Source organism: Stegodyphus dumicola, chromosome 8, assembly GCF_044657685.1.
Source record: "Stegodyphus dumicola isolate Sdum_Otavi_A_Nest chromosome 8, ASM4465768v1".
NCBI classification, from domain to species: domain Eukaryota; kingdom Metazoa; phylum Arthropoda; class Arachnida; order Araneae; family Eresidae; genus Stegodyphus; species Stegodyphus dumicola.
In genome coordinates, this window is record NC_140775.1 from 77,439,162 (window position 1) to 77,466,179 (window position 27,018).

General features: G+C 33.7%; 1 protein-coding gene across 1 annotated transcript in view; it reads left to right on the forward strand.

Annotated features, from left to right (window-relative positions):
• CngB (Cyclic nucleotide-gated ion channel subunit B) overlaps positions 1-27,018 on the forward strand; it is a 109,152-nt gene that overhangs the window by 11,238 nt on the left and 70,896 nt on the right. Inside the window, exon 2 of the mRNA XM_035351321.2 lies at positions 13,305-13,527. Coding sequence (XP_035207212.1) covers positions 13,305-13,527 — 223 coding nt within the window. The remainder of the gene's footprint in view (positions 1-13,304; positions 13,528-27,018) is intronic.

The following is a 27,018-nucleotide window of genomic DNA, read 5'->3' on the forward strand; positions in this document are numbered from 1 at the left end:
TAGCGAGTTCCAGATGAAGCTTATCGAGTTCATGTTCAATTTTGGACAATTGTTGACGTGTATCCCTTATCACGGACCGAAGTAAGGCAAGTTTGCAATTTAACAGAATTCTTGAAACGCGACTCGAAGGTTTTTGATTAGATTTGATTTGAATAAAATTGGGGATCAATTTTTTACATTTACATTTAAGTAAAAAGTCAAGATGATTCAGGAATTTTTGCCGTTTCAGGCGTAATTTAGTGAAACGATTAACGGATGAAGGCATGATAAACAATGCAGAAAATCAAACTAAATTAACTGAGCAATAATAAAGTACACACAAAATAGCAGAAAAATCCCTCACTGAAATGAATAGAAAACAAAATGTTTGTAAGCAAAATGCATGAAATCAGACAAGCAAAGCACAATATCCAAATGTACAAAACATAAACATAACTTGAAAATTGCAAAAATGTACTCACCGAAACTCCTACAATCAAGACTTACAAGAATTACTTTAAAATGAACAAATAAATGAAATTAATAAAATTCAGTTACTAACAAATAAAAAATTAAGAGACAATAAATAACTGATAATTGAAATTAGGAAACAATATTACATAACAACATAATACAATCTTGCTTAATGAGAAGGTACATTATTAGAGTGAAGAATGAGTCTCACTAATTTTCACTTCTTAAAACATATTTGAAAGACACTTCATAGTGAATTGTTTAGCTTCATTAAGTTAGAGGACATCTTCAATCCCTCCAACTTAATGTCTTTGACCAGCTCTGTACTTCTGAAGAAAACAGCGTATATTACTTTTTTTCATTGCTTGTAGTCTCCAAATTGATTTATTGATTGATTGATTGTGGATTTGGAGTTATCTTCAAAGATACATACTTTACTTTCTTGACAAACATAAAAAAATGGTATCTGTGTTTCATCACCAGTTACAATTTTATAGATAATACACTGTCCATATCATTAAGTAATTTTAGGGTTTCTTTACTGATTTGACACGCTCCGGTTTTTGACGTTCTGTTAATCTGTGGGGGACCCAACAACAAACTAATTTTTCTTATGCAGTTCTTCAATGAATAATTTTATCTATAGCTGCAGCTCTAATTTATAAGACCCTTCTATATCATCTGGTAGCTACAGCAATTATCACTGATTAACATATTTCGTATAGCCGACGCATTTTCTGGGACTACAGCTGACAAAGGATGTAAGGTCCTATTTAGTTTTACTTATATTTGTTTTAATTTGCGAGCCTTTCCTGAATTCTCTGATTTTCCCTCCCATTTCCTCACCAGGATGCAAATGAAGTAGATGAATGAGAATATTTAAACTGTTGGAACGTAAAGAAGAGACAGAACGTGATTTCGGTAGTGAAAGCGCACATTTGCTAGTTTGTTCTCCAGCTGTTAATCTCAGCAGCGGCTGTGCATCCTGGCCATCTAGTTACAATATCGCCGGTGTACGTTTCTGAGTCAGTGCATTAGATTTAATTCAGTTGTGTAGTTTAGCACTATCTTTACCTTTTAAATTTATTGTTACATTATCGTTTAAGTTCTCATCGCAAGTGGACAGTATTTTGGTTGTAAGCACGTTTGGTTTTAAGTCCATGCCATCTGTTAATTAGTTTGTGATAAATAAAAGTGTCTTTTACACGCTTTCCCTTTTGTATTTATCTTCAAGTCTGTGCGATAATTCGCAAAGTTTAACATTCAAGTAGATCTAGTTATTTTATGATAGCTAACCATACTAGGTCTCATAAGGAATTCCTGTGTGTTTTTCATCCAGGAGAGAATTTGACCTCTATGAAACTCTGTAAACCATATGAATGCAGTGACATGAGATGGTCCTTCATTTATGTGTGCTAACTGTAGACAATGAAGGCATTATTTTTGATTGAGATTATCTTCAAAATCATAACACGATAATGCTCTCACATCAGCTCCATTTTTCTGTCTTTCACAATTTATCATACGATAAATAAATTGCACAAATTATTGCTGCAGACATAAACGAATTCAGACTTACAACGTTTAAGAAATAAGTTTCTTTTAGAAAGTATTATGTGCCCCTTTTACAAAAATTGCAGTTACCTACATGCTATATATGTTCATATAAAGTGAAAATTGATTCCCAAGTCATCATACCCAGAACCTTTTGTTAAAATAAAAATATAAACTCAAAATTAAAATACATTTTCAGCACACTACAGAATAAAATATTACATTTTTAAAATAACTGAGCCATTTTGGCATTAGAAGCTTCTTTATTGAGACATTTTCTACTCTCTCAGTATGATACATAAAACGTTCTTCTCGCGGGTTATTCTAGTTTATCACTTTCTTGTTTGTAAATAATTTTACCAACAAAAAGTTTATAAATATTCTGTACAATATTATATATATGATATTGTATATTATATAACATATATATTTGCTGTGAACTTTCTTTAAATACCCAAACATTTGAAATTCAATTCACGTTCGTATACATAGTTATCAGACGAATACCGTAACTAAAGGATTCTGGCATACACATATGAATATATTTATATACATATTGAGTATTTATGTCGTTAAAATAATTAATAAACCACCTCCCTGAAGCTAAATATTATGTATTTCGACTATAAACTATTTCTTTATAGACTAAAAATTGCATCCTATTCTATGGATTATTTATACTCAAACTAACATATCAACATTTTAAGCTACCTAAGGTGCTCAAAAAATGTCTTTAATTTCTTTAAGTCTTTATTGTAATCCTCTTGCCTATATGTAAAAGTACAGTTTGCCGCTATAAGAGTGCTTACTTGTAAGGATGTTCATCTTTATAAGAGTAATTTAAAAGGTTAACTGTGAAAATTCCTTTAAAATTAATTAAATCAGTTCAGGTTATAAAGCATTTTCTCCTGAGCATGCCTTAGTGGTGTAAGAGTAGCACAGTTGGTGCGTATTCGAAAGGTTCGAGTCCCGGCGAGGGTATAGCACATTTTTCACGTATCCTGCTTCTAAAATAACCTAATGACTATACAAGGTATTACGGTTTGGGAAAGTGTAAATTTGGAAATGTTTTGGTATTCACATAGAGAAAAAATACATAGTTAAATATTTGAACATATGTGTATAACTACGTATTGCTCAAAATTCCTTTTATGAATATGTGAAAACGAATCTTTAAAAATTAAACTGTATTTCAGCAATTGCATTATAGTAACAAATTAAGTTGCTTATCTATTGTATACTTTTTTAAAACAGAAGTTTAGTAATTATATATTTTGTATTAATTCCTCCAATAGTTATCATCATGGAAAATGACATCTGAAAATATTTTAAGTTTAGACAGTGGCGTAGCTAGGGTGGGGCAAGGGGGGACATCTGTCCCCGGGCGCAGCATCCAGGGAGCGCAAAATTGATGTTAAGAAATTTTAAAATGAAATGTTTTCCATTCTTGGCACACAGAAAGGGGCGAAAATTCTTCACTTGTCCCCGGGCGCTGAAAACACCTAGCTACGCCTCTAAGTTTAGAGGTTATTTGCTTGTGCATCCAAACGACGGCCTTGTCTGATCAAAAATAATATTGTTCGATACATTTTGTTTTATTTTCTGAATCATTAATGCCAAATACTTCTTTTTATTGAATTTAAGGATAGAAAATATCTATAATTGAAAGATTAGTGTCAGTTCTCTCTTTAATTAGAAATTAGGAATTTGAAATCTGATCAATTAAATTAAATTAAGAGTTTGAGAAACTTAATTTTAGCGCGAAATTAGAACGCTAAGTCGCAAAATTGGTTCTTCAAGTATTTGCGTGTATGATTAATATTGTCACATGTTTCAAAAACTCTTATTTGTTAAATTAGAAATTGACTTTGAAGAAATAATAATATATAATACACGCATATATTTATATTTTGGTGACAAAAATTGAGTTAAAACTGATGCTTGTAACTGGGATAAAAGTATTCGCATTGTGTGACCACAGCATCAATGCATTAAGAGCATTTTCTCTCATGGAAATTCAAAACTTCACTTAATAAGTAATTTTAATTGTCATATTTGTTTTTAATACGTCAAAATTTAAAAAATAAGCTTATTTATTTCAGATTTCAGTTGATTCCAGTAATTTTAAACTAATTAATTAAATGCCATCAATATCTCGCTTACAGATGAAAATAAGTATTTACGAAACAGAATTTAATTTAAGAGTTCCAAATGTCAAGACAGTGAAAACGAATTACAGAATATAAGGATTAGAAGACAGATTTTATCCAAATCTACATAAATTATATTCATTAAAATTATAAATATACTAACATTTATAGCAAATGATACATAATATGGAACAAAAGCAAATAAAATGTGCAATTAGTAATTATCAGAGTCGTTTCTTTTAAATGGGATATTTCATAACGAAATAAATTGCGAAATCGAAACCTCAAAAAGCTGACTGAGTGACGTCATTCTCGGTTAAGATTCAGCAATCGATACCTAACGATATGTTGCCATGGTGAGGTCCAGTATGGATGTAACAGGTAGTAACCCTAAATATGCTTCCCGAGATCCCACCTGCACTTTACATGGCCTAATAACAGCCAACTCTTATAGATGATCAACGCCCATTTACTCACTATTCACTTAATTCTTAAAGGTTTGTCTTCTCTATTGGTTTTGCTGTTCTCCAAAATATAAAGGTAAGTGCATTCGCAAAGGATATTTGCATTAGGGTGGAGATGTTAAATGTTGTCATGGTGACAAAAGTTGCATGTGACAGGTATTAACAGTCTAATATGTTACTTATGAATTATGGTATAATTCCGTGTCGCGAGAAAACCTTAATCTCTCACTTTAATGCATTTCCCATAGTCATTTTGAGTATATTTTCTGTTGATAGTACTATATATTAGCAATTAATAGCTGGGAAATTTAGTTGCTTGCAAAGGGAAGTTATAGTTTATGATTTCGTAACTTATTTGTCATTAAATTTTAGTATGTCATACTGAAGTAAATATAACGTGGTGGCATGCTGTAAAACTTTATTGCAGTTTCACATATTACTTGCAATAAAATAAAAGAGATGTTAATATCTTTAATTTATTGTGTTCCAGGTATTTATAAGAATTATTAGTGAATGTTACGGCTACTTTGTTGAACTTCATTTCGAATTCCTAGTATGATTTATATTATAATACTTTGCTTCAAGTTTGAAAATTCTAGGAAGTGTTTTCACATATAATAGGCATAACTGTTTAAAAACTTCTATACTAGATCATTTTAATAATATAAATAGAACACTAATATACAAAAATATAAACTACAATATGAAAACTTTAATCTAACAGCACCTCAAAGAGGGTTTACCATTAAAATTTCAAGAATGTTTAAACAATTTTTATTGTAATCGCGAAAAATTTCGGGGTGTCACATTTCAACAGAAATATCCGTTCTGACCGTTCCCGCATCACTACAGACGATTTTGTTTCGTGACATGTGTACATACGAACAGAATAAAGGACTGTATTTTCCAAAACGTATTGTAAAATTTATTTGAAGTGGATTCCAAAGGAAGTGTTTCGTTACGTCTGTACGTCGTACGCACGAAAACCAATTACAGAAGTATTTTAAATGAAGAAAATATTAATTTTTTAGCATTGTCAAATTTAAAAAAAAAATTATTTTCTACAAATGAAAAAAATCTAACTTTTAATGCAATCTCCCGGTTCTTAGTCCGGTAATATCTGGAAAAGTTTTACGTGTGTTGTAAATAATAAAATTGTTAAAAGTGTAACGCTCATATGACAAAAATTGACCGTGATATTTATTTGCAGTTTTTTGATGTCATTTTCAACTTTCCTTGCGGAATCGGTTAATCAAGTTAGAATAATTCGAGAAGGAAAGTTTTAACTGAAGTTCACCAAAAAATGTGTATATTTCAATAGGCCGTACAATGATGTCATGTGTTATCCATATCAATTATTTTTTTTCTTCCGCCTATAGTTCTAAATATGAGTACTGAAAACAATGAACATCTTGAAAGACATTTCTTTGGAGATGTTAAATAAATATTTTAATATATAAATAAATATTAATATTGTAATGTTTAATTGCATAATTATTAATGTTTATATATACTTTATTGAATTGCTTTATTTCTGAAATGCACGCGTACTACTAGTTACTGCAATTTTACTCTGCTGTAATAGCCTATAAAACATGCGCATGAATGTTTCTCCAAAATACGAATATAGGTTATATTATTCCTAATTATTTGCATATCAAAATATATAATCAAAATAATTTTTTTCAATTTATTTTAATTTTCGCGATGTTTTAACTATCGTTTTATTTTTCTTCGACAACTTTCTTTTTGCATTCACAACCAGTATCTTTATAGGACATCTTCTCTTATCTCTTCTAATTGTGGGAAGCAAATAGTTTAGTTTTCAGCTTGTTTCCGCGCTTTATATGTCTAATCATTCTTAGTTTTAGTTTAAAATCAACGATGTGAGATCCTGTCTGTTAATCAACCAATGGTACAGGTATTAAGCTTTAATGTCAAAAGTAATATTATAAAGAACGTTTGAAATATCAAAAATTAAAAATGCGTTAAAGACAAAACTCATAGAAATACTATAATATTATTCATAAGGGAAGTTCAAGAATATAAAAATCGGCTTGGGTAAATTCTACGACAGAAGAGAAACTCCTGCGTAATAACAGAATACAGTACCATTCCTTATCAATATATCAAGAGCATATAGAACTACTTCTGCCTCTCCATAGCAAATATTACCGAAAGTAATACCACTGCATATCAGAGCACGCAAGTTGAAGCAAGTAGACCCCAAGCCCTAAACCTAATGTCTTGGCAAATGGCTTCGTTAACAATTTCAACGCAACCATCTACAAATTCCAACATGCATGACTGTCACCCAGTTCAAAACGAACTTGCACATCCTTTCATCATTAAGATATTGGTAATATTACCATATTCTACTTAGCTTTCATGGGTCGTTCCAAAATAGGAAATATTATAGGCTGTTCATATGTGATTAAGAGACACAACCAAATTATTAAATTATAGAAAGAGCGTCTAGCAAATGAAAACAGTATATTCCAAGCAGGAGACACTAGACTATGAAAGGAGAATCATCATCAACGAGTTGGATGTCCAGTGAGACTGCCAATCATCCTTACATGTTATTAGAAACACACTACGCAATTGTACGATAATGAGCAGAATTTTACAAATCTTAAGAAGTTTCAAACAAAAGCGCATTATTATTTCATGGATCAAAGAACATGAAGTAAATGATAGAATGATGCGAGAAAAAGAAGCTGCACTAGATATAGCAGCAATACTCAGCGACTTACAAAAATACCATAGCCAAGAACTCATCTCATTAACAGTCTGCAAAAATAGCAGTGGCAACAGGAATGGGATCCCATACAAAAGGCAAGAACGATTTTCACTATATTTCCAAACTGTGATGTCAATAGACTAATAGATTCTCCACAAATAAACTAAATTCTATCAGGCCATGGACCATTTTTATCTACATTTTCTCCAGAAGCGTTTCATCAATCAATAAGTGGCTTTGCGATGAATCAGAAGACAGTCCGTATGGTCAATTCAAACGCCCAATAATAAAAAAAACTTCCATCAGCTATCACAAATAATTCCAAAATACACAGCCTTCATTAGAAAAAGGAAAGAATACAGAAGAAAGATTATCAAAATAATGAGCATAGTTACAAACATAGGGACAGATTTTTGGCATCTTAGATGAAGAATTTTTCTGTCTTAACAAAACTTCCAGTGGGCCATCAATTTTGTGTCCTTTTATACTTTTGCTTCAAGTCTTTCATGTGCATAAAATGCATTAAATCCTTAACTTTCATTTTAAAGGTTTCCTTATAAACTATATTGTAGGTAAATAATCATCAAAAAATGCAAGGGCCTCATATATACTATGAATTTGTTCTCACAAATCTGCTGAGATGCTGGATATGTATTGCACATTGAAAAAGCGTTTAACTCACAGAAAGTTTGCAGTTAAAGTACAGCACCTGTTCATCCCACGATAAAACACTGGTCCCTTAGCCTACTGTCAGCTGCCAATTATACAAATTTTGTGTCATTCCGAATGCCGAAACCGATAGCTCTAGTATTATTAGTTCTTTTATTTTTTTATTTTAAAGAAACATTTATTTGTGAAAACCGTTTCAAAGTAATGCAAAAAACAAGTCTCATATTAAAGATAATTTTTATGTATTTTAACTCTTTGCATATATTCACAAATTTATTTACAATCCAAAGAAGGACATTTTTCATAAAAATATTAAAATTATAAAATATTTGGGCTAGAGGCACATCTAATAACGCAATTAAAACTTATTTGGAATATCTTTTGCGTATAATTTTAAGCTACTTCATCAGTATCATAACAATCTCTCCCATATGTCTTTCAGAAGTTTAGATGGACTGCTATTTCTCTCCGTTATATATTTATGTTTTATGTTTCACAAAGTGCATTTCAATACCAAACTTTAAAGAAAATGATTTTATAAATTATAAAAAGTCTTGTTATTTTATACCAGCTATGAGAAAATAAACTAGTCTTCTAACAAAATGTATGTAAAACTGATCGCAACTCAAAAAAGGAACTAAAATCCAACATAAAGTGATTGCAATAATATTACAAAAACAACAAAACTTTTATTAATGCTGTGCCGCGTGATTTACTTAAGCTCCCAGCTGCTAGGTAAAATTCTAAACTCTGTAAGAAGGGAATATATTTATAAAAAAAGTAGTTTAATTTTTCAAATTAATACCATAATATTTTTCTTGAATTTTTGTCCAATTAAAATTTAAAAACTTACCTAACTAAAAGAATTAATAACTTCAATACAATTACAGCCGCCAATATCTTGATTCAAACTAAGGACTTTTAATACTTTATCGCCAAGTCATGGGCTGATTTAATAAAATTAATTAAATAACATTAATGTTGCGTTACGTTGCTTAACATTAATGTTACTATATGCTAAATATTACTTAATATTCTTGCTTGGGTGAAATCGATGAGTCTTAAGATCGTACAATCCCCGTTATCAAGAGAAAATTATTAGTGTTTACTTTTCTGTAAATGCTTTTAAGAAAACAAGAATTAGTCACCTCGAAATATAAAAAATTACAATCTAAGGTTTCTTCCTTTATGATGCTCAAAAATCTTATTCAAAGGGTTTTTTTTAATGCATTGCTTAAATGTATATATTGATACCATATAAAAACCGAGAATACGCAAAACCAATCTTTCTAGAATAGCGTTTAAAATGTTTATTAAAAAATTAAGGTAAAATGTTTATTATAAAATTAAGGTAATTAGAAAAATTGAGGTATGGCTTTGTGAAATAATCCTCGTCATTAGATCAGTATGATGACAAATCAAGGCTATTCCGAACAAAATTCGGACAAATACGGATGTCTGTGACTGTTGTGTTTTTGTCTGTGACTGTAAGGGACACTTAAAATTCGTTGACTTTATAGAGTTTGATGATTATAGAGTTCATAGAGTTTGCTTTGGTAGTATAAAGTAGTATCAAACAGCTAAGGGACTTGGAGCTAATTAGCGCTTCGTCTGAGAAGAACTACAAAGTCTTAAGAAAGTTTAACAATTCATTGTATTAAATCATTCATTAACAATTCATTGTAATAAACATAACTCATTGTATTGTATTAAATCAGAGCATTAAATGCACGATTCGTACTTACAAATCAGCCGTTCACTTGCAGCGATGAAACTTAAATAAACAATGAATTCAGGTCTAATAGCCAAGGGTTTAACATTTTCTAGGGGGCTGGGACATAGATATTCCGCACGTTTACTACTTTATATGTGCCTCAAGAAATGTCAGTAAATTACGGAGATTTAAAATTCACTTTTTAATATGTAGTAGGAAATGTAAGACCTGTTGATTTGTTTTTTTGCTCCTTCCCGTTAAAATAACTGACTAAATGGTCCTAATATATGACAAATTCGTCTTTATAGTCCAAGGGAAAAGATTCACGCGAAGTTGGCTCAAATTTCTCACCGACGTAAATCGTTTGACCGACCGACGTTTAAATATAACTATAATGCAAATGACGCAAATATAACTATAACGACGGCAACTATAATGCAAAGCCGAAGAATACAATATAAACTAAGCAAGCAGAAATATAGTAAGGACTAACCTTAAGCATATTTTTGTTTTAAAATATTTCAGAGTTTTTCTTGTAAGAAGGATATCTTGGTAATTTGGAATCCATTTATTAAATCCCATGTTTACTCTATTTAAACATTATAGATCTATGGCAATAGGCTTTAAACATATATCGGCCACCATTACGTTGCTTCCCATAAGTTAAGAGTAAATATGTTGGACGTCTGGCTATTTATAACTGTAGTATAAACAAAATGCTTGCCAGCTACCATGGATGGAATAATATTAGGTGCTTAACGATGGGAGTAATGTAGTTTCTGCGAATGTTTCCCTTTTGCCTCTCTAAATGCGTGATATTGTATTATTACTACAATAAATACATATACAACGTTCATCAACAATTACTTTTATTGTTTACTTAAATTTCAATGTGTCTATTTTTTCTGCATTCTGAACGTGTTTTTGTTTGTTTATAAGATTTCATAATATTTTTTTGGTGTTTCATGATTATTAGCCACAGCATGCAGAAGCCTAATATCTTTTCTAGAAGATATCTTCATTGCATAGTGCTGATGAGTTTTTCCTAGTTTTTTAGTTTGCAGTTTGATTACACTTAATACCTCGCCTCCTAAAACGTTTTTAAAGCTTTACCTTCATGTTATATTAAATTGAAATTTTCAAATAACTTGCTTTTAACAGTGGACTTTACTATTCAATACTTACTACTTTGAGCAGTCTTTTTAATATTTATCTGAAAGACCATTTTTCGTTAGGATTTCTCTCCTAAAAGTTTCCTTTTAAGTAGCATTTTGATCTGCTGAAGTAATGATCACAAAACTTCACTTAACACTGAAATCTCAAACTTTAAAACGTGGTTTTGAAATAATGTGTATAAACAATATGATAATGTTTATAATAGTGATCTGTATATTCAGAGGGTTTTGTGCATTTTCATTTTGAAATCAGCGATTAGTGGTTTAAAATTTCTGTAAGAGATAGAATTAATTATAAGAATGCAATTTTTATAAAACAAAATTCGCATTTTTCCTAAACTCAATACTATCCATGTTTCTACGTTCATGACTTAATTTATAGAAAAGTATTTTAAATACACTGAAATCTCGATTCATGAATTCAGTGCGTTTTTAAGACAAAAGAACATTCAACAACAGAAATGTTCGTAAATCAAACTAACTACGCTTTTGATGTTGTTGCTTATGCTCACTTGTCTGACGTAGTCAGCCCAAGCCTACGAAAATTCTTGTGGTAAGAAGCACTAGATTATGTCTGCCGTTGGCAACAGCCTTGAGCACCATCCAGGTGACATTGCGGTTTAGCTCAGTTCCGCCCCCAATTTTGATGGAGATCACCCCGAGGGGACGGGTCCGAGGGTCTCCCACCTCTCTCTCCTTCCGCCGAACAACATGAGAAAACTTTCGACTCGCCGCATATTTAGAGAACTGCCATGCCGCACCGACACTATACATTTACAAACATTCATGTCTTCTCCGGGATTTGAACCTGGGACCTTCAGCACGGCAGTCAGCGACGCCAACCACTATACAGGTTTGGGGGCACTAACTACGTTCCTCGTAGGGTCGTAGGAATGATTGTAAAATGGAGTAATCCGTTCCTGGACCGTAGAATATTGCTTGCTTAAAATTTAATATAGTAGTTTTGTATATAAGCTCATGACACAAAAACCAGGCAAAAATCATTAATCCAAGATAAAAAAGATAAACACAATAGATTGAAATTTAATTTTACCGTACTCATACGAAGGATTAGTGAATTGCAGAAGTAGAAAGTGATACGAAAAAGCTGTTATTGTTTGGATAGTTTTTCTCCTTCCTTAAAATCATCAGGTCTGTCTTTCCGCAGTACTTTCTTCTATCTTTCTGTAGTACATTCTTCTATCTTTTATTTGTCTCTTAGCGCCACACGGCTCACTGGGCCTCCGTTTCGCTCAAAATTTGTTCAATATGATTTGCTATTTTCTGCAATTTTATTTCTCAGTTGCATTGTTACTGAAAATGCCTGTGCTGTAACTTGCTACTGCTTTATCAGGGCGATATCATTCCACGAACTTTTGCATCTTGTTCCATTTCGCACAAATTTGGCAGATCAAAGATTTTGGTTTACATTATCTTCCATCCTCTATCTCTAAAAACACTTCATCCACTTTAAAGTTAATATTTAAGTGAAATTAGGGAGAACTCATGTGTATTTAGTTTAAGTTTGGTTGATTTGGGGTGAATGCCGTTAAAATCATGTGGACTGGTACGAAATTGTTACAGAACGTCGAAATGATCTTAAGCTATGCTTACTTTGGGTACCAAAACTTTTATTGAATCAGGCAGCAGATCTCTATGAAGATGGAATTCAGGAGTTGGTCATGCTATGCGTAAAGGCCTCAATGTAGAAGAAAATAAAGCTCGAAATCAGCTTAAAGCCCAGGCTTTCACATAAAAATACAATTAAAAAAATTTTTTTTTAACTTGCATTTATCTTATATCAAAACGCTACTTACTTAAACAACAAGCCTCGTGTATAAAACTAAAATATGATTTGAAAGGAAAATAACAATCTGATGATACAAGTAAGTTTATCTTGTAACAAGGCAAGTTTGGAGACTATTTCTAACAAGACACATACCACAGTTCAAGAAGGGCTTCGCTTTCGTATTATAAATTTACTTCCTCTTTCTCAAGGTTTTCCGGTATATACAATAAATCCTGTGTTTGGCGCATATGGCCTTTAGAGCTTTGCGCCATAAATCTACCACCAGCACCTTTCCTGTTTTTCCTTAATAATACTTTTTTAGCATACTATTGACAAAATACCAATATCTAATATGTATGTGATACATAAAATCTATTATTTGTGCTATCGTAAAGACTTTCGATCAGTACAGATTCAGTATTGCATTTTCAGGGTATCAAAAATGTATAATAGCACTTTCGTCGAAGCTACTGAACACTGCGTTGCTAAGAAGCTATCTGCATATAAATATGAAAACTAATTTGATAAAATTTTAGGTGTTTGTAAAGTTAAAAAGTAACATTTGTTCCCTTTATTATTATTTTTTTTTTCAGAAGATGCCTGCGTTGAAGCAAGCAGAATTCACTTCCGATGATGATGATATCACGGAAACTGAAGAGCTGTTATCCAAAACAAATTCCGGTAGCACATCGCTAGAGTTACCTACAGAAGATGAGCAATTCAACCATCCCAACGTACCTTTTAGATCACTCTCGTATCCAGAAGAATCCTTAAGTTGCGGAGGTTTTGTCAATCGTGGATTTGTTGATGATGAAGGTAAGTTATTCTTTCAAATATTCTAAACTTCTTTCAAAAATGTTTTCCTGGAACATAAGGTTAACTATACAGAACTTTCTTGTGGTTTCATTAGCAGCTAAAGTATATGAAACTAATTAGTACGAAATGCTTACTTTACTGTCATCAATAGCAAACTTTCTAGGCAGGTTTTAAGTATAAGCACACTATTTTCAGATATACTTAACAAAATTTGATGCTTTTCATAGTATATATATATATATATGAATATTCATAGCATATATATATATATATATATATATATTAAATAAAGTAAAAAGAATAAAGAATATATAGATAGATAGATAAATAGATGGAGGATTAAATAATACGAACACCTGTGAAATAATGGAAAATCTTTATTAATAGGGGTTGGACCACCCTTTGACTGAAGTGCAGATTGAATGCGACCTGGGATAGATGCATAAAGATCATGAACAATATTTAAAGGAATATTAAGCCATTCCTCCTGCAGAGCGGTCTCTAATTCCGAAATCGGCAACGAAGTTTGGACTCGAAATATGTCCATAAATGTTCAATAATATTCAAGTCCGGAGACTGAAGGGTCCAAGCGAGATGTCAAATTGAATCTTCATGCTCTTCGAACCATTCTTGAATATACGTAGCAGTGTGGATAGGGGCGTTGTCATCTTGAAAAATCCGTCGCTCCCCAGGGAATGCAGTCTGGACAAAAGGATAGACATGATGCCCTAGAATGCTTAGATAGTGATTGGATGTGATCCTCCCGTGCAGAATAACAAGTGTCCCAAGACCGCGCCAAGATATCGCACCCCATACCATAATTTCGCCATCCCCATGCTTCACGGTCGGCAAGAGGCAGTCAGGACGAAACGCTTCTTTGGGCGTTCTCCAGACATAAACGCGTCCGCTCGTCTGAGATAGGGTGAATAATGATTCATCTGACCATATTGCCTGTTTCCACTGCTGTGGGGGCCAGCCTTTGTGATCTCTGTACCACTGGCGTGCATTACTGGAAGCATTAGTTGCTGTCACCAAGGGTTTACGAATTGCCCCTCTGCCATAAATGTTCGCAGCATGAAGTTCCCTTTTGACAGATTTGTTGAAACGGAGTCCTGGAGATGACTGTTCATTTCGGATGTTATCTCAGATAACGATTGTTTGTGCTTTCGGGATACTATGCGCTTCAAGACCTGTCTATCCCTATCAGCCAGCTTTTACTTTCGGCCACTGTTGTGCTTTGAAGACGTCGTCTTACCCTCTTTCGTGCACGCTGTCATACCTTATTCCTTGCACACCCCACAAGTTTTGCTGTTTCCGTAACCGATGCTCCACTTAAATACGCTCCAACTATCATTCATCTTTGGAACTCTGACAGGTCTGACATTTCAACTTCTCACAGGCAGTTCGATCGAAACATGCAACGCAAGTGACTACTGTTGAGAGACTGATACCTTCTTTTTCACGCTCACTAGGTGGCAGACTTCTGTTGCAGGTGGCGCGGCTGTACTGCAGATGTGAAATAAATCATACGTTTTCACAGGTGTTCGCATTATTTTGTCCTCCATCTGTATCTTCTTTCTCTTTTTTCTTTTTTTCTCTTTCTTCCATACATAACCAGTAAAGCCTAATTACTTTTTTCTAAAACAATAACGTTTAGGCTTATAAGGTATTTCTTCCGCCTTCTAGCATGCCTTTATGGTGTAGTGGTCAGCACCCTGAGCCGGTATTTCAGAGGTCCATGGTTCGATTCCAGGTGAAGGCGTTGCTGATTATTCATGACCCCTGCTTCCAATTAATCTAATGTCTCTACAGGCTTTACAGAAAATTTTTCCAAAACGTTGCTCTAATTTAAATGCTATCTCAGATATAGAGATTAAAAACTATCAATAAGTAAAAACTATTTTGTATGCTTTTGTATGCAGACTACGTATGAGATGAAACATTAGTTGCTTAGTGAAATAAACTTGCTCAAAATATACGAGAAACAGAGATGACAAGATATGTACGTACACTAAACAATAACGAAGCATAGAAAACGTAACTATGTGCGAGCTATGAGTAAGTGAATGTCAAGGCCTTTTGCAATTAGTGAAATTAAGTGAATCTGCTTAACTTAGCAGCTGGAATTTAAGACCATTGTTACTACAAGCGCGTGAATCATTGTATGCTTAAAGAGCATAAACTATGCGCATTTTAAGCCCACTAAAGATCTTCGTCTCGATATTAAGCCTATTAAAGATCTTCGTCAGTAAATGTCCTAGAAAAAAGCAAAGGTTGGTGACCGTATATCATAACAACCGGCGTCGACTTACTGTAGTGTATATTGGTCCATAACCGTGAAGTAATGGGGTAACTAAGAAGTGTATTGAATCTGAATTCAGTATAACCCCACTAAGTCATCGAAACGAAGGCTCAAAGCATGCTGCACATTGTAATTACTTGTATATTTAACAAACGTCATCATAGTTTGTGCTTACTGCTTGCTCGCTCGAGAGTTTCAAAACTGGACCTTTATTCAGCGGCATCTGGTAGCACAGACTGCACGAGTGTGTCATCAGCAACATAAAGGCAGCTAGTCTATCCATTCAGGTAGTCAGTTCTAATCAGTGTCGAATCTGTAATGAAATTGTAGATCTTCTAATAAGATTATGTGTTCCTTGTATTACCTGAAGAAAATATCCTGAAGCGCAGCATATCGATTGCACTTTAATATTTCTTTCAATATTACACTCCATCTGTATTCCTGTAATAAATTATCCTATTTTTCCTTCCTAGTTTTAAAAGCAAAATGTTCGAAGGAATTTTTCCAAATAAATTAAAAAGAATTATTAAGATTCTTAAATTTGTAAGTTAAATATTTTAATGTTAATATATTATATAAATCTTAATGTAAATTTGTATTCCTATATAATTTATTTCTTCTTTGAATTACCGTTTATTTCTTCTACGTATAATTTGTAATCTTCGCCGTGAAGTGAAGATATTTTTAGTTTTACCGATTAGAGACCTTTTCTGTTCTTCTGCTCCTTAGCAAACTGTTTTTTCGAGTAATTTCTCTAACCTAGTTTGAATAGCTTAGCTAAGTAAATGCATCTTTTTGCTGTAGTCCTACGCTATCATTTGTATCTTGGATGATTTCATTGTCTCCTTTCGTTATCTCCATCACTTGGATCTTTCAGAATGTTGACACTCCTTACAAACTCTAGAACTTTTCTTCGACCGCCCAAACGGCTTTTACTTTTATATAGTTTATGACAGTACGTTTCAAATTTTTAATATCCGCTTTTCGACGTTTATGTTGTATATCAGTGTTTCAAACAGTCTCAACAAACTGTTGAAAGTTTAAAGTTCTTTCAATTCAGAAACGCATTCCGAGAATTGGGAGCTCAAGCCATTATTTTACTTCAGTGGTTTATAGTTTGTTTTATTTAACATAGCAAAGCACTCGAGGGATATCTGCCTAAGAGAAGGGATGCTTTAGTGAAGGACTTTAAGGGAAACTGGCTGGTATCCACGTTACATTTATCGAAAACCACAAAACCGCTTATGCAGCTAGCCCACTGTGTATGAACTGGAAACAGTCTAACTACTACAGTTCAGCGAATTTATCACTCTGTCGCTGGCGGTTTGCGACTTCTCAAAGTGATCCTTGTGTAACCAGACAGAGGATTTAAGGGCTCTCAAAGTTCAAGATTTCTCAACAGGCCGCGCAGATGGTACAGTGGTTCGGGAAGCAAACTGCGCTACCAAAAAACCGGGCTCGAATGCCGGAGAAGTTAATATTGGCTCAAAAACGAGGATAGTAGCATTAACGTTTAAAATCATAGCATTATTTATAATATAAAAATATACTTTGATTCATATGAAGACATTTTACATGTGTGTTGATTATATATAGATATATAAAACAATTATTTTAAAGGTAACAAAATAAATAAATTTTTTGCCATAAAGATATACTATTCTGGAAAGTTTAAGAAATATTTTCACTAGAAATGTAGATTAAGAAAACAGTTTAGCAGCATTATTAAGCATTTATTATCAAGGTGCAAGGTATTAAGCATTTTGGTGGTGGTGGTGTATTGAGAATACGGCAAAGCACACTAGGGCTATCTGCCTAAGGGGAGGGATGCCTTCGTGGAGGAATTTCTAAGGGAAACTGGCTCATTAAGCATTTTGAAAATTAGTTAAAGATTTCGTTAAAATACGTGCATTTTTTTAAAACTTATGAAAATTTGCAATTTAATTATTCATAGTCCAATGCTTCAAACAAATCGTCAGGGGGTAATTATTTAAAGCATTAACATGAACAATTAAGGAGTACTGATTCACGTTTCGCCAATCTTGACTATTTGAAAGCAACAAAATTTATAATTGGTTTTTAATAACAATAATTAAAAAATTGTATCTCGAAATATTTGAATTATAATTAAAAATTTTAATAATATTTTGAGTAATTTAGTTTTTGCTGTGAAATAGTCAAGAAGAAAGAAACGTATATCAGTACTTTTTAACTATTCATGTTTAACATTTTAAATAATTACCTCCTAACGATTTGTTTCAAGAATTAAACTATGAATAATTAAATGCAGATTTTTCATAAGTTTTTTAATTTTTTTAAATTTTAACATATTTTAAAGAAATTTTTATCTAGTTCAGAATGCTTAATAAAGTGTCTAACTATTTTCTTAATCTAAATTTTTAGTTAAAATATTCCGTAAACTCTACAGGATAATAATAATCTTTAGGATAAAAATTGCTTATTTTGTAAATTTACATATGTATGTAGATAGATAGATATTCCCTGCTTTTTTTACACATATATTATTTCTAACATTATTTTTATTTAAATAAATTTGTTAATATTTATTTATGAAATTTTTCACCCAAAGTTATCTTTTGTTTTCATAGCATATAGCTTAAATTTCAAGTATATTCAAGTAAATGAGTTTACACTTCAAGTATATTTAAGTGCTTGCATTTATTTGCGATATAGTTATTATTTATCGGTTTATAATCTTCAAAAGTTTCAGGTATTTATTTTCTTTCTGCTTACAATCTATCCTTCAATTTCATATCTTATAACTTACCAGATTTTCCAAAGAATACCGATCATGACCCAAATATGGCTTATTCTGTGGATCAAAATTTAATTTTATATCATTAGCTGCACATATTTTTTCCTTATTTATGATGCTATTGCTCTTAAAAATTCATTTAAAACTAGGGCAAAGCATTTTTTTTAAGTTTCAGAAATATTTTCGAGCTAAGAGTAGGCTCTAGATGCTACAGTTATGGCTTTATATATATAGACCGAATTAATAACACAGTTTCTGATGGGGAAAAAATCTATATTTTTGCGTATTTCTTTAAATTACAATTCCGTACTGTTAAAGTGACACATTTATCTGAGGACGGTAAAATCATTCTCTCGGCAATACTGCCTTGTTTGCTACAAAAGGAATCGTTGAAGGAATCTTTAAATAAAACCTGAGTTCTTGTAAATTGTAGTTTAATACTGTATAGTGAATGACACATATGAAATGCAAGGCTGCCCCAAGGAGTGAAATTCCCTAACTGAGAATTTTATTTATTATACGGTTCATACTGCAAGTTGGACCTGTGTGAATAATGCATACAAACTTTTTTTAATCTTCGTTATGCATAATCCATCTCTTTCCATCATTATATATGTATATATAATTTATTTTTAGAAAAGTGTTTTCATATATCATCTCAAAGGGACAGAAATTTAATTTAACCTATGAATTATTGGAATATTTAGTCAGTATAAGTTATTTAGGTTTTCATTGTAGTAAATAGATGCGTTACTGCTGAAAATATTAAATCTTGGTTGTCTGCAAATGTTGAAACAGACAAAAAATTAAAGGAGTTATTCCTTCATTTTAAACAGAATAATATTCCTTATGAAAATCTTTTGAAAATTGTAGAACACACGCTCACCCTTCCAGGAACAAATGCGGAAACAGCAAGTGTTTTTTCTAGTATCAATTAAATATGGACAATTGGAAAAACGTAGTTGAACACTAAAACTTTAAAATCTGTATTAAGCCTAAAATATAATTTGACCAATTCACGTGAGAAATTTCACGACATTTCAATCAATGATCCGAATCTATTGCAAAGTATTCACTCGGATAAAAAAATATAACCGTGATCATATTTTTTTTAAAAATAAAATATTAAATTAATTAAAAACATAATATTCAAATTATTGTTTTTTACAAATATTTTTATAGTTACTAGTAGTTAATAACAAATATATTTTTGTATATTTATAGACAAGCATATGAATGTATAGAATAAAATATATTTTTTTTTGAATTATTGGTCTGCTTTCATAACTAAATTATAATTCTCATTTCATTCCATTTGTCCCGCTTTGTCTCAATGAAATTGTGGCCATTTTATCTCAATGTCTCAATGCTACTCGCAGTGTAGTCCAGCGACTATGGAATCAGTTTGAATCCGAGGATTCTGTCTCTATAAAACATGTTACAGGCGGAACAAGAAATACAACATCTGCGGGAGGCCGTTATTTAGCTCTTTCGGCGTGAAGGAGGAGCGACGTCACTGTGCCTGAGCTCAATGCAGATCATTTAATCTGTATGTTAGATGAGCAGTTGTTAGTGTCCACTTGCCCCAAGGACACAGAGCTGCCCGTTTATGTTGGGCAGGAGAACACGTCTCCTGGACCATTCAACAATGGGCTTCTGTTCTCTTCAGAGAAGAGTTCAAGTTCACATGGGAGAGTAATTCAGGTCGTCAGCTGATCAGGAGGGAACAACCAATTCCACATTGTGAAAATGCACAGAGGGGTAGTAGAATAATGGTTGGTCTGGGGATCTCTCTCGGTGACCACACATGAAGGAACTTTGACCGGTTTGAAATATCCAAGGTTCTCTTTAAGCCGCGATTAGCACGCAGTAATTACGTGCTGTGTTCCGGCTGTCTTGATTTAGATGCTACTAAGAGCGCTGCAGGTGGGGAAATGCTTGAGCTGGGCGGTGCAGCAAGCTGATATGTAGAAAGGAGTGTGACCAAAGTCACGTGAGCTCTGAGATGAGATCTGATTGGTGTTGAAGTATTCTTCAAAAAGTAACATATATAGAATACAAGAAAAATATAAAATAAAGTGCAGTATAAATAGTTGGAAAACAATATGCTAGGTTAAATATAGATTATATACATATGTACATAGTATTAGGAAAGCTTTATTGCATGAAAAATACATCTGTATAGTGGTGTGCACAGGTCACGTGGGACGCCACCATCCCAAGTGCTGGCTCTGATGAATGCTGCTTCGTTTTGGACTTAGTTCCAATAGTCGCTAAATGAAATTGATAGCAATTACGTAGGAAAGTTCTGATTGCTATTCAGGATAAAAGCAGCAAAAGGACGGAGATGTCTGTCTTCGTCTAAGATTTCGTAGTGAAATAGATTAAATAAATTCAGATGTTCACAGTCTTTAGCTTTCCTGAAGAACTTGTCATTTGTTTTGCGTAAGAAAGTATCTAGTGGCTCGATTTTTAAGTCCCTGTGGAGTACTTCGTTCCGCACAAAGTAATGAGCACTGGTTATCAGTCTTAGAAAACGATTTTGAACAACTTGAAGCTTGTTTTAGTCACAGTAGTCCAGGCTGGTGAGGCATACGTCATGATAGGACGAATAGTTGAGAGATAGATTAATCTCTTTTTGGTGAGATCAAGTTTTGAAAAGCGTCCTAACATAGGATACAAACATTTCATTACATAGATGGCTTTATTTCTCACATTATTAATATGGTTAGTCCATGTCATTTTACTATTCAGGGTAACTCATAAGTACTTAGCATGTTTCACAACAGGTATGGGTTCATTAAGCAATAGGAGTGGCCTCTTGAGGTTCTTTTTATTTTTCTTTTTTCTGATGATGAGTAGTTGAGACTTGGATGCATTAATTTGTACTTTCCACTTTTTGCACCAGTCTTCTATGCAAGGGATGTGGTCTAGGAGTTTTTTAACTGCATGATTCACATTTGCAGATTTCACCGCCAAAGCAGCGTCGTCTGTGTAACAAGCTAAAATTGAGTTATTGTTGTAGAGCACAGAAGGGAAGTCTGCAGCGTAGAAAAGATAGAAAATTGAACCTAAAACACTCCCTTGAGGAATTCCACTGTGAATTGGACGTTCTGAAGAGAAGGCACCGTGAACAGGAGCTACGAATTTTCTCCTGGTGATAAAAGAGAAAATAATTAGCAGGAGCTCACGTTCAAAGTTGAAATAAATAAGTTTCGCTATGAGACCCTCATGCCAGAAGCGGTCGAAAGCTTTCGCCACATCCAGCATGAGGATAGCAACATTTTGATTAAGGTGACGAGCTGAGCCTATAAACTCAGTCAGTCTTACTAGTTGTTTGGAAGTTGAAATGTGAGCTCTGAACCCAAATTGTTCAGGGGCCAGTAAGGTGAGATAAGACTTCATTTTTTCCAGTAGAATTCTTTCAAAGACTTTGCTTAGGCTCGGGAGAACACTTATTGGACGAAATCCGTCTGGTTGGAGTTGATTTTTCCCCGGTTTGGGTATCATGATGATCTTTGCAACTTTCCAGGGGTTGGGGTTGTAAGAGTTTGAAATGCAAGCATTGAAAATACTAGTAACTTTGGTGATAAAGTTACTCGGGAGATGCTTTAAGGTAATGTTAGTTATACAGTCGATTCCCGGTGCTTTCTTTGGATGTAATTTTCTTATAATATCAGAAACTTCATCAGGAGCAGTTAATTTACAAATACTTTTGGCTGTTGGTGCGTTGAGCCAGTCTTGAACTACTTTAATTAGTGTATCCTTTTCAAAATCAGAATTCACTTCCCAGTCATTGGGCATAAATTGAGTTTGGAGATGGGATGCAAACATTTCAGATTTTTCCTGATTAGATGTGGCTACAGAGTTATTTTAATGAAGAAGATAGTATGTGGAGAAGGTTTTCTTCAAATTTTTAATTAAAGTCCAGAAGGAACCATCTTTTACGTTTAAATTGAGCATTTTTTCTGTCCATAATTCTTCTTTATAAAGTTTGATGGCCTTGCTAATTCTTTTATTAATCCTGTTGTATTCTCGTTTGGTAGACGGATCCTAAGTCACGTGATATGACTTTCTAATCCTGTTACCCTGACGCTGTCGCATCATGTCTCTGATGTTTTTAGGCAAGCGATGTAAATTGTCGCTAATGGGAATTTTACCTCTGGCTTCCTCACAGGCTCTTTTAATATGCGAGGTGAGCAAATTAATGGCAGAGTCAATTCCGGTCACTGTACTTAAATCACTAAAATGCACAATTCTATTTTGCAACAAATTTTCAAATAAACACCGATCAATTACAGTCCTAGTATTTACACAGTTCATTTTTGAAACACCTAGCGTTGCAATAACAGGAAGGTGATCAGATGTCATCTCATGCTTTACTGTGAGAAGTATCGGCATAGTCATTGTAGATAGAAAAATATCGAAAATGTCCGATCTCTCGATTTGGTCAAGTCGGTATGTATATTCATTAGGTGCGTGGATAACCACTGGATGACTGAGGATGTAGTCATGCAGAATTTTACCGTTCGCATTGCTGCGACGACAATTCCAGGCAGAATGTTTCGCGTTTAAGTCACCCGCCAGAATAGCTGGAGTATCACTGTGGAGAAGATTATTCAAAATTGTATCACTCAGTCTGCTGTTGGGGAGATTATAATATCCTCAAAAATGTATATTACCATAAGAAGGGAGGGTGACTGACACTGTTAGCGCTTCACTGCTGTTATCTTTAAATTCTTTGATGAAACAAGACTGGTAGGATCGTTTAACATATATTGCAACTCCACCGCCGCGATGGGTTGTTCGATCGCATCTGTATAGCTGATAATTAGGAATAGCGAGACGCTGGCATGCCTGGGCATGTGTCTCAGTGATTATTCCTATATCGATGTCATGAAATTGAAGAAAATTACTGAGTTCATGCATACGGTTGTGTAGGCCGTTGGCATTCCACACTGCGCAAGAAATTGGAGTAAGTGTTCAAAGAAATCTATCCATTAACAAGTTTCTCGTTAACACTGTCATGAGATTCGGAAGAATTTTGATTTACAAGTTGTTTACATAATAGAGGCAGTCCAGAATCATTAATAAGAGCCACAAACATTTTAAATTCGTTGAGAACTTGTTTCGCCTCGTTGATCGATTCTGATGCAAGTCCGGAGTTTAAGGCTTGGGCGAACGATTTGTTGGTCACAAATCTGTCTGCGAAAGTTTTAACAGGTTGAGTAGTCCTTGGTTTAGGGAACTTCTCGCACCCACGGTAGTTTGCCGTGTGTCCTTCTTTAGAACAGTTTGCACAAGTCGGTGGAGTGAATTTATCCTTAGTGCATTGGAATGAGTTATGGTCACCGCCGCACTTTACACATTTAGGGTCATGGTGACAATTTGATTGGGCATAATGGAACCCTTGGCAGCGATAACACTGCAAGGGTCCCGCTCTACCTTTGTAGCTTTCAATGGTAATCTTCATTCCAAGGAGGAAACGCTCCTGACGTATATCTTTATTTTTCTCATTACGTTTGAGAGTAACGAAGAATAGGGGAAGAAGCTGAATATTTCCGTCTCTGCGTCTTTTGAGTTGGTTAACTCGTTCCACGCCGTATCTTTTGGCTTCAAGTTCATCCTCGATCTCTTCAGGTTTGTAGTATGTAGGTAAGCTGCGGATTACAACTTTTAATATATTTGCTTTCCGGCAGTTCATAGCAATGGAAAAGAATATGTTCGTCTTTGAGAACTTGCACAATTTGTTTTCAAATTGTGGGCTGGTTTGCTTGAATTTTGTATCCACCTTGGATTAGTTGACCATAGTAATCTCTTTCACAAGTGAGATTGTGGCTTAGGAGTAGTCCTCTAATCTTAGAAAAATTATTTTTCTCATCTTTTACCATAATAGGTGGTAGTTTCCTTCCTCCTGAATTCTGATTGGCCGTTGGTGATGGCTGTGCAGTTATGGGGGTCGTATCCATATTCTCATGGTTGTAACTTGCTGTCGTAACTGTTGTCGTTATTTCCGACAAATCAGCGTTGTCCGTGAGATTTGTCTTTCGAACGGGCTTTTTCAAGCGAACAGTGATATCTCCTCTGGGACCAAAGTCTGAGCCGCCGCTTTCTTCATCTAGAGCTTTGAATTTTGGGTTTTCTTCTCATCGGAGCGGGCAGGCCTGCTTGCTCGGCGGGCATTAGGTTTGTGTAGTCCTTGATTCTGGTTAATTCCGTCAGTAGTCTTAGGAGCTGGCAGCTTAGGCTTCGGAAGAGCTGCAGTACGCTGTAGGGTGATCTCATTTTCGATGAAAAGTTTGAGCTTCAAAAAGAATTGTAGATCACGGGCACCTTTTTCGTTGAGAGATCCGTCAGCACTGAAGGTTAGTAATTTCAGCACTAATAAAGTTGATCATGCGATCCATGATGTATTGCTGAGTTACAAAGTACGAGCAAAATCAGAGTTATTGCAGCGGTGGCCTACTGTTACTGCACCGTGCACTCTGAGAAAGCATAGCAAAAGATTAGAATCACGGTAAAAATCAGAGCATCAACTTTAGAAGATGATGACAAATACACGAACAATCAGGAGCGAAGGGACAAAGCATCTTCACGCTTCAAGTCGCAACGGCTACCCTGGTTTGAAATATCGCCCTCAAACCGGTCAAAGTTCCTTCATAATTAATATATCCACCCATAAGCCGATGCTATTGATTCTGTATTTCTTCTGATGGACCGCATCGAGTTCGGATTGATGAAGAATATCTTGAGGGTCACGGTATGGAGCGTGTGGAATGGCCAGTTCAATCCCCAGTCCTGAATCCAATCGAGCATCTTTGTGACTACCATAAGACACAGGTTGCTGCTTTAAATCCTCCTCCAAGATCTTGAGCTTGACCAAGGATTACTCCATATCTGGTCGTTTCTTCCCATTTCACTGAGCGACAACTTAATTGCTAGCATGAAACGCCGCTGCTGTCAATGTATTGCTGTTAGGGGTGAACACATTCCTTATTAGAACCCATTTTCATAATGTTACCACCACATGTTTCCTCGAAAAACTGTGATATACTGTTTCTCCAAGACTGGATTTCTCTGCCAGGAGTTCAATTGTTTGTTGTAATTCATGTTTGTGTTCATCTTAAGAAGCATTCTACGTCATATTTATTTAAAGAACTGTTTAGCGAACGTGTCCACTAAATGTTTTGTTTTTATGTTGCTTCATTCTCAAATTAGACACCAAAATTATTTTTTCCTTAACTTCTGGAGGGCAGTGTATATCAATATATGTAATTGTTAGTGAAAGTTATTATATTTTTCCTGCAATATTTCTCAGTTAAAAAATATGAAGCTACCTGATATTTGAACCAAAGCTGATACCTAAACCAATATTAAAAAAATAGTAACTACAATTTTGAAGTTTTCAGACTTCAGTAAGACCTGTAAGAGTTTACATTAAAGTTTGAAAAGATTTTTAAAAACAATGTTTACAAAATTAAAGGATACAAAAATGAGATTAAAAGAAAATTATAATCTGAACTTAGTTTTCAAATTTCAGTTTAATACCTGAAATAATTACACATTGAACAGTTACAATAGAACATAAAATCATATGCTATAGAATATAAAATCATTTGCTTAAAAGAAGCTGATAAAACGACAAGAAACTCGGAGAAAAAAGACTTGCTTTGATATAATTCTATCATAAACTCATGACATGTAAAAATTTTTGCATATATTTAATAAAGAAAAAAAAGATTTATTAAAATCGAAACTTTAAAATAGATAGTTTGGGCTTCAGATTTGTAGCAAATGTTTCCTGCACGTGAAGCAGCAAGAACCTTTATATTGTAAATGCAAGAAATTGGCTTGGTAAAAATAAAAATACCTCTTTTTTCATTCAAGAAACATACATATATTTCCAAACAGTGCATTTCATATATTTCCAACATATATTTCCAACCCTCATTCAAGAAACATACGTATATTTCCAAACAGTGCAAAACCATTAGTACTTTTTCCAAGAAGCCGAAAAGTGAGAATTCAGCTATGACCTAAACTGGATTCGAACTTTGGATCTTTCGACTGCTAGCCGGACATACTACCAATTACATCACAAGAGCAGGTACGGCGAAAGGCGATAATTCCTTATAACTAGAACTCTTTATTTTTCAGTAAAGGACCATAAAAAACCGTGGCTAAATTAATCAAATTGATCCAAAATCTTAAAAGTAATACGGTGAAAATATTTTATATAAATTAAATTGAAATGCCATTTTTCAGACTTTCATTTGCTTCTTTATAAATTTAAAGTAAAATAATGCAGAAGGGTTCAGAGAATTCACATTCATTGCGAAAATAAGAATTTTTGCTGTTCAGTCAAATTTATCTTCCTTGTGATGTTTTTTTTTTTTTTTTTTTTATAGATGCT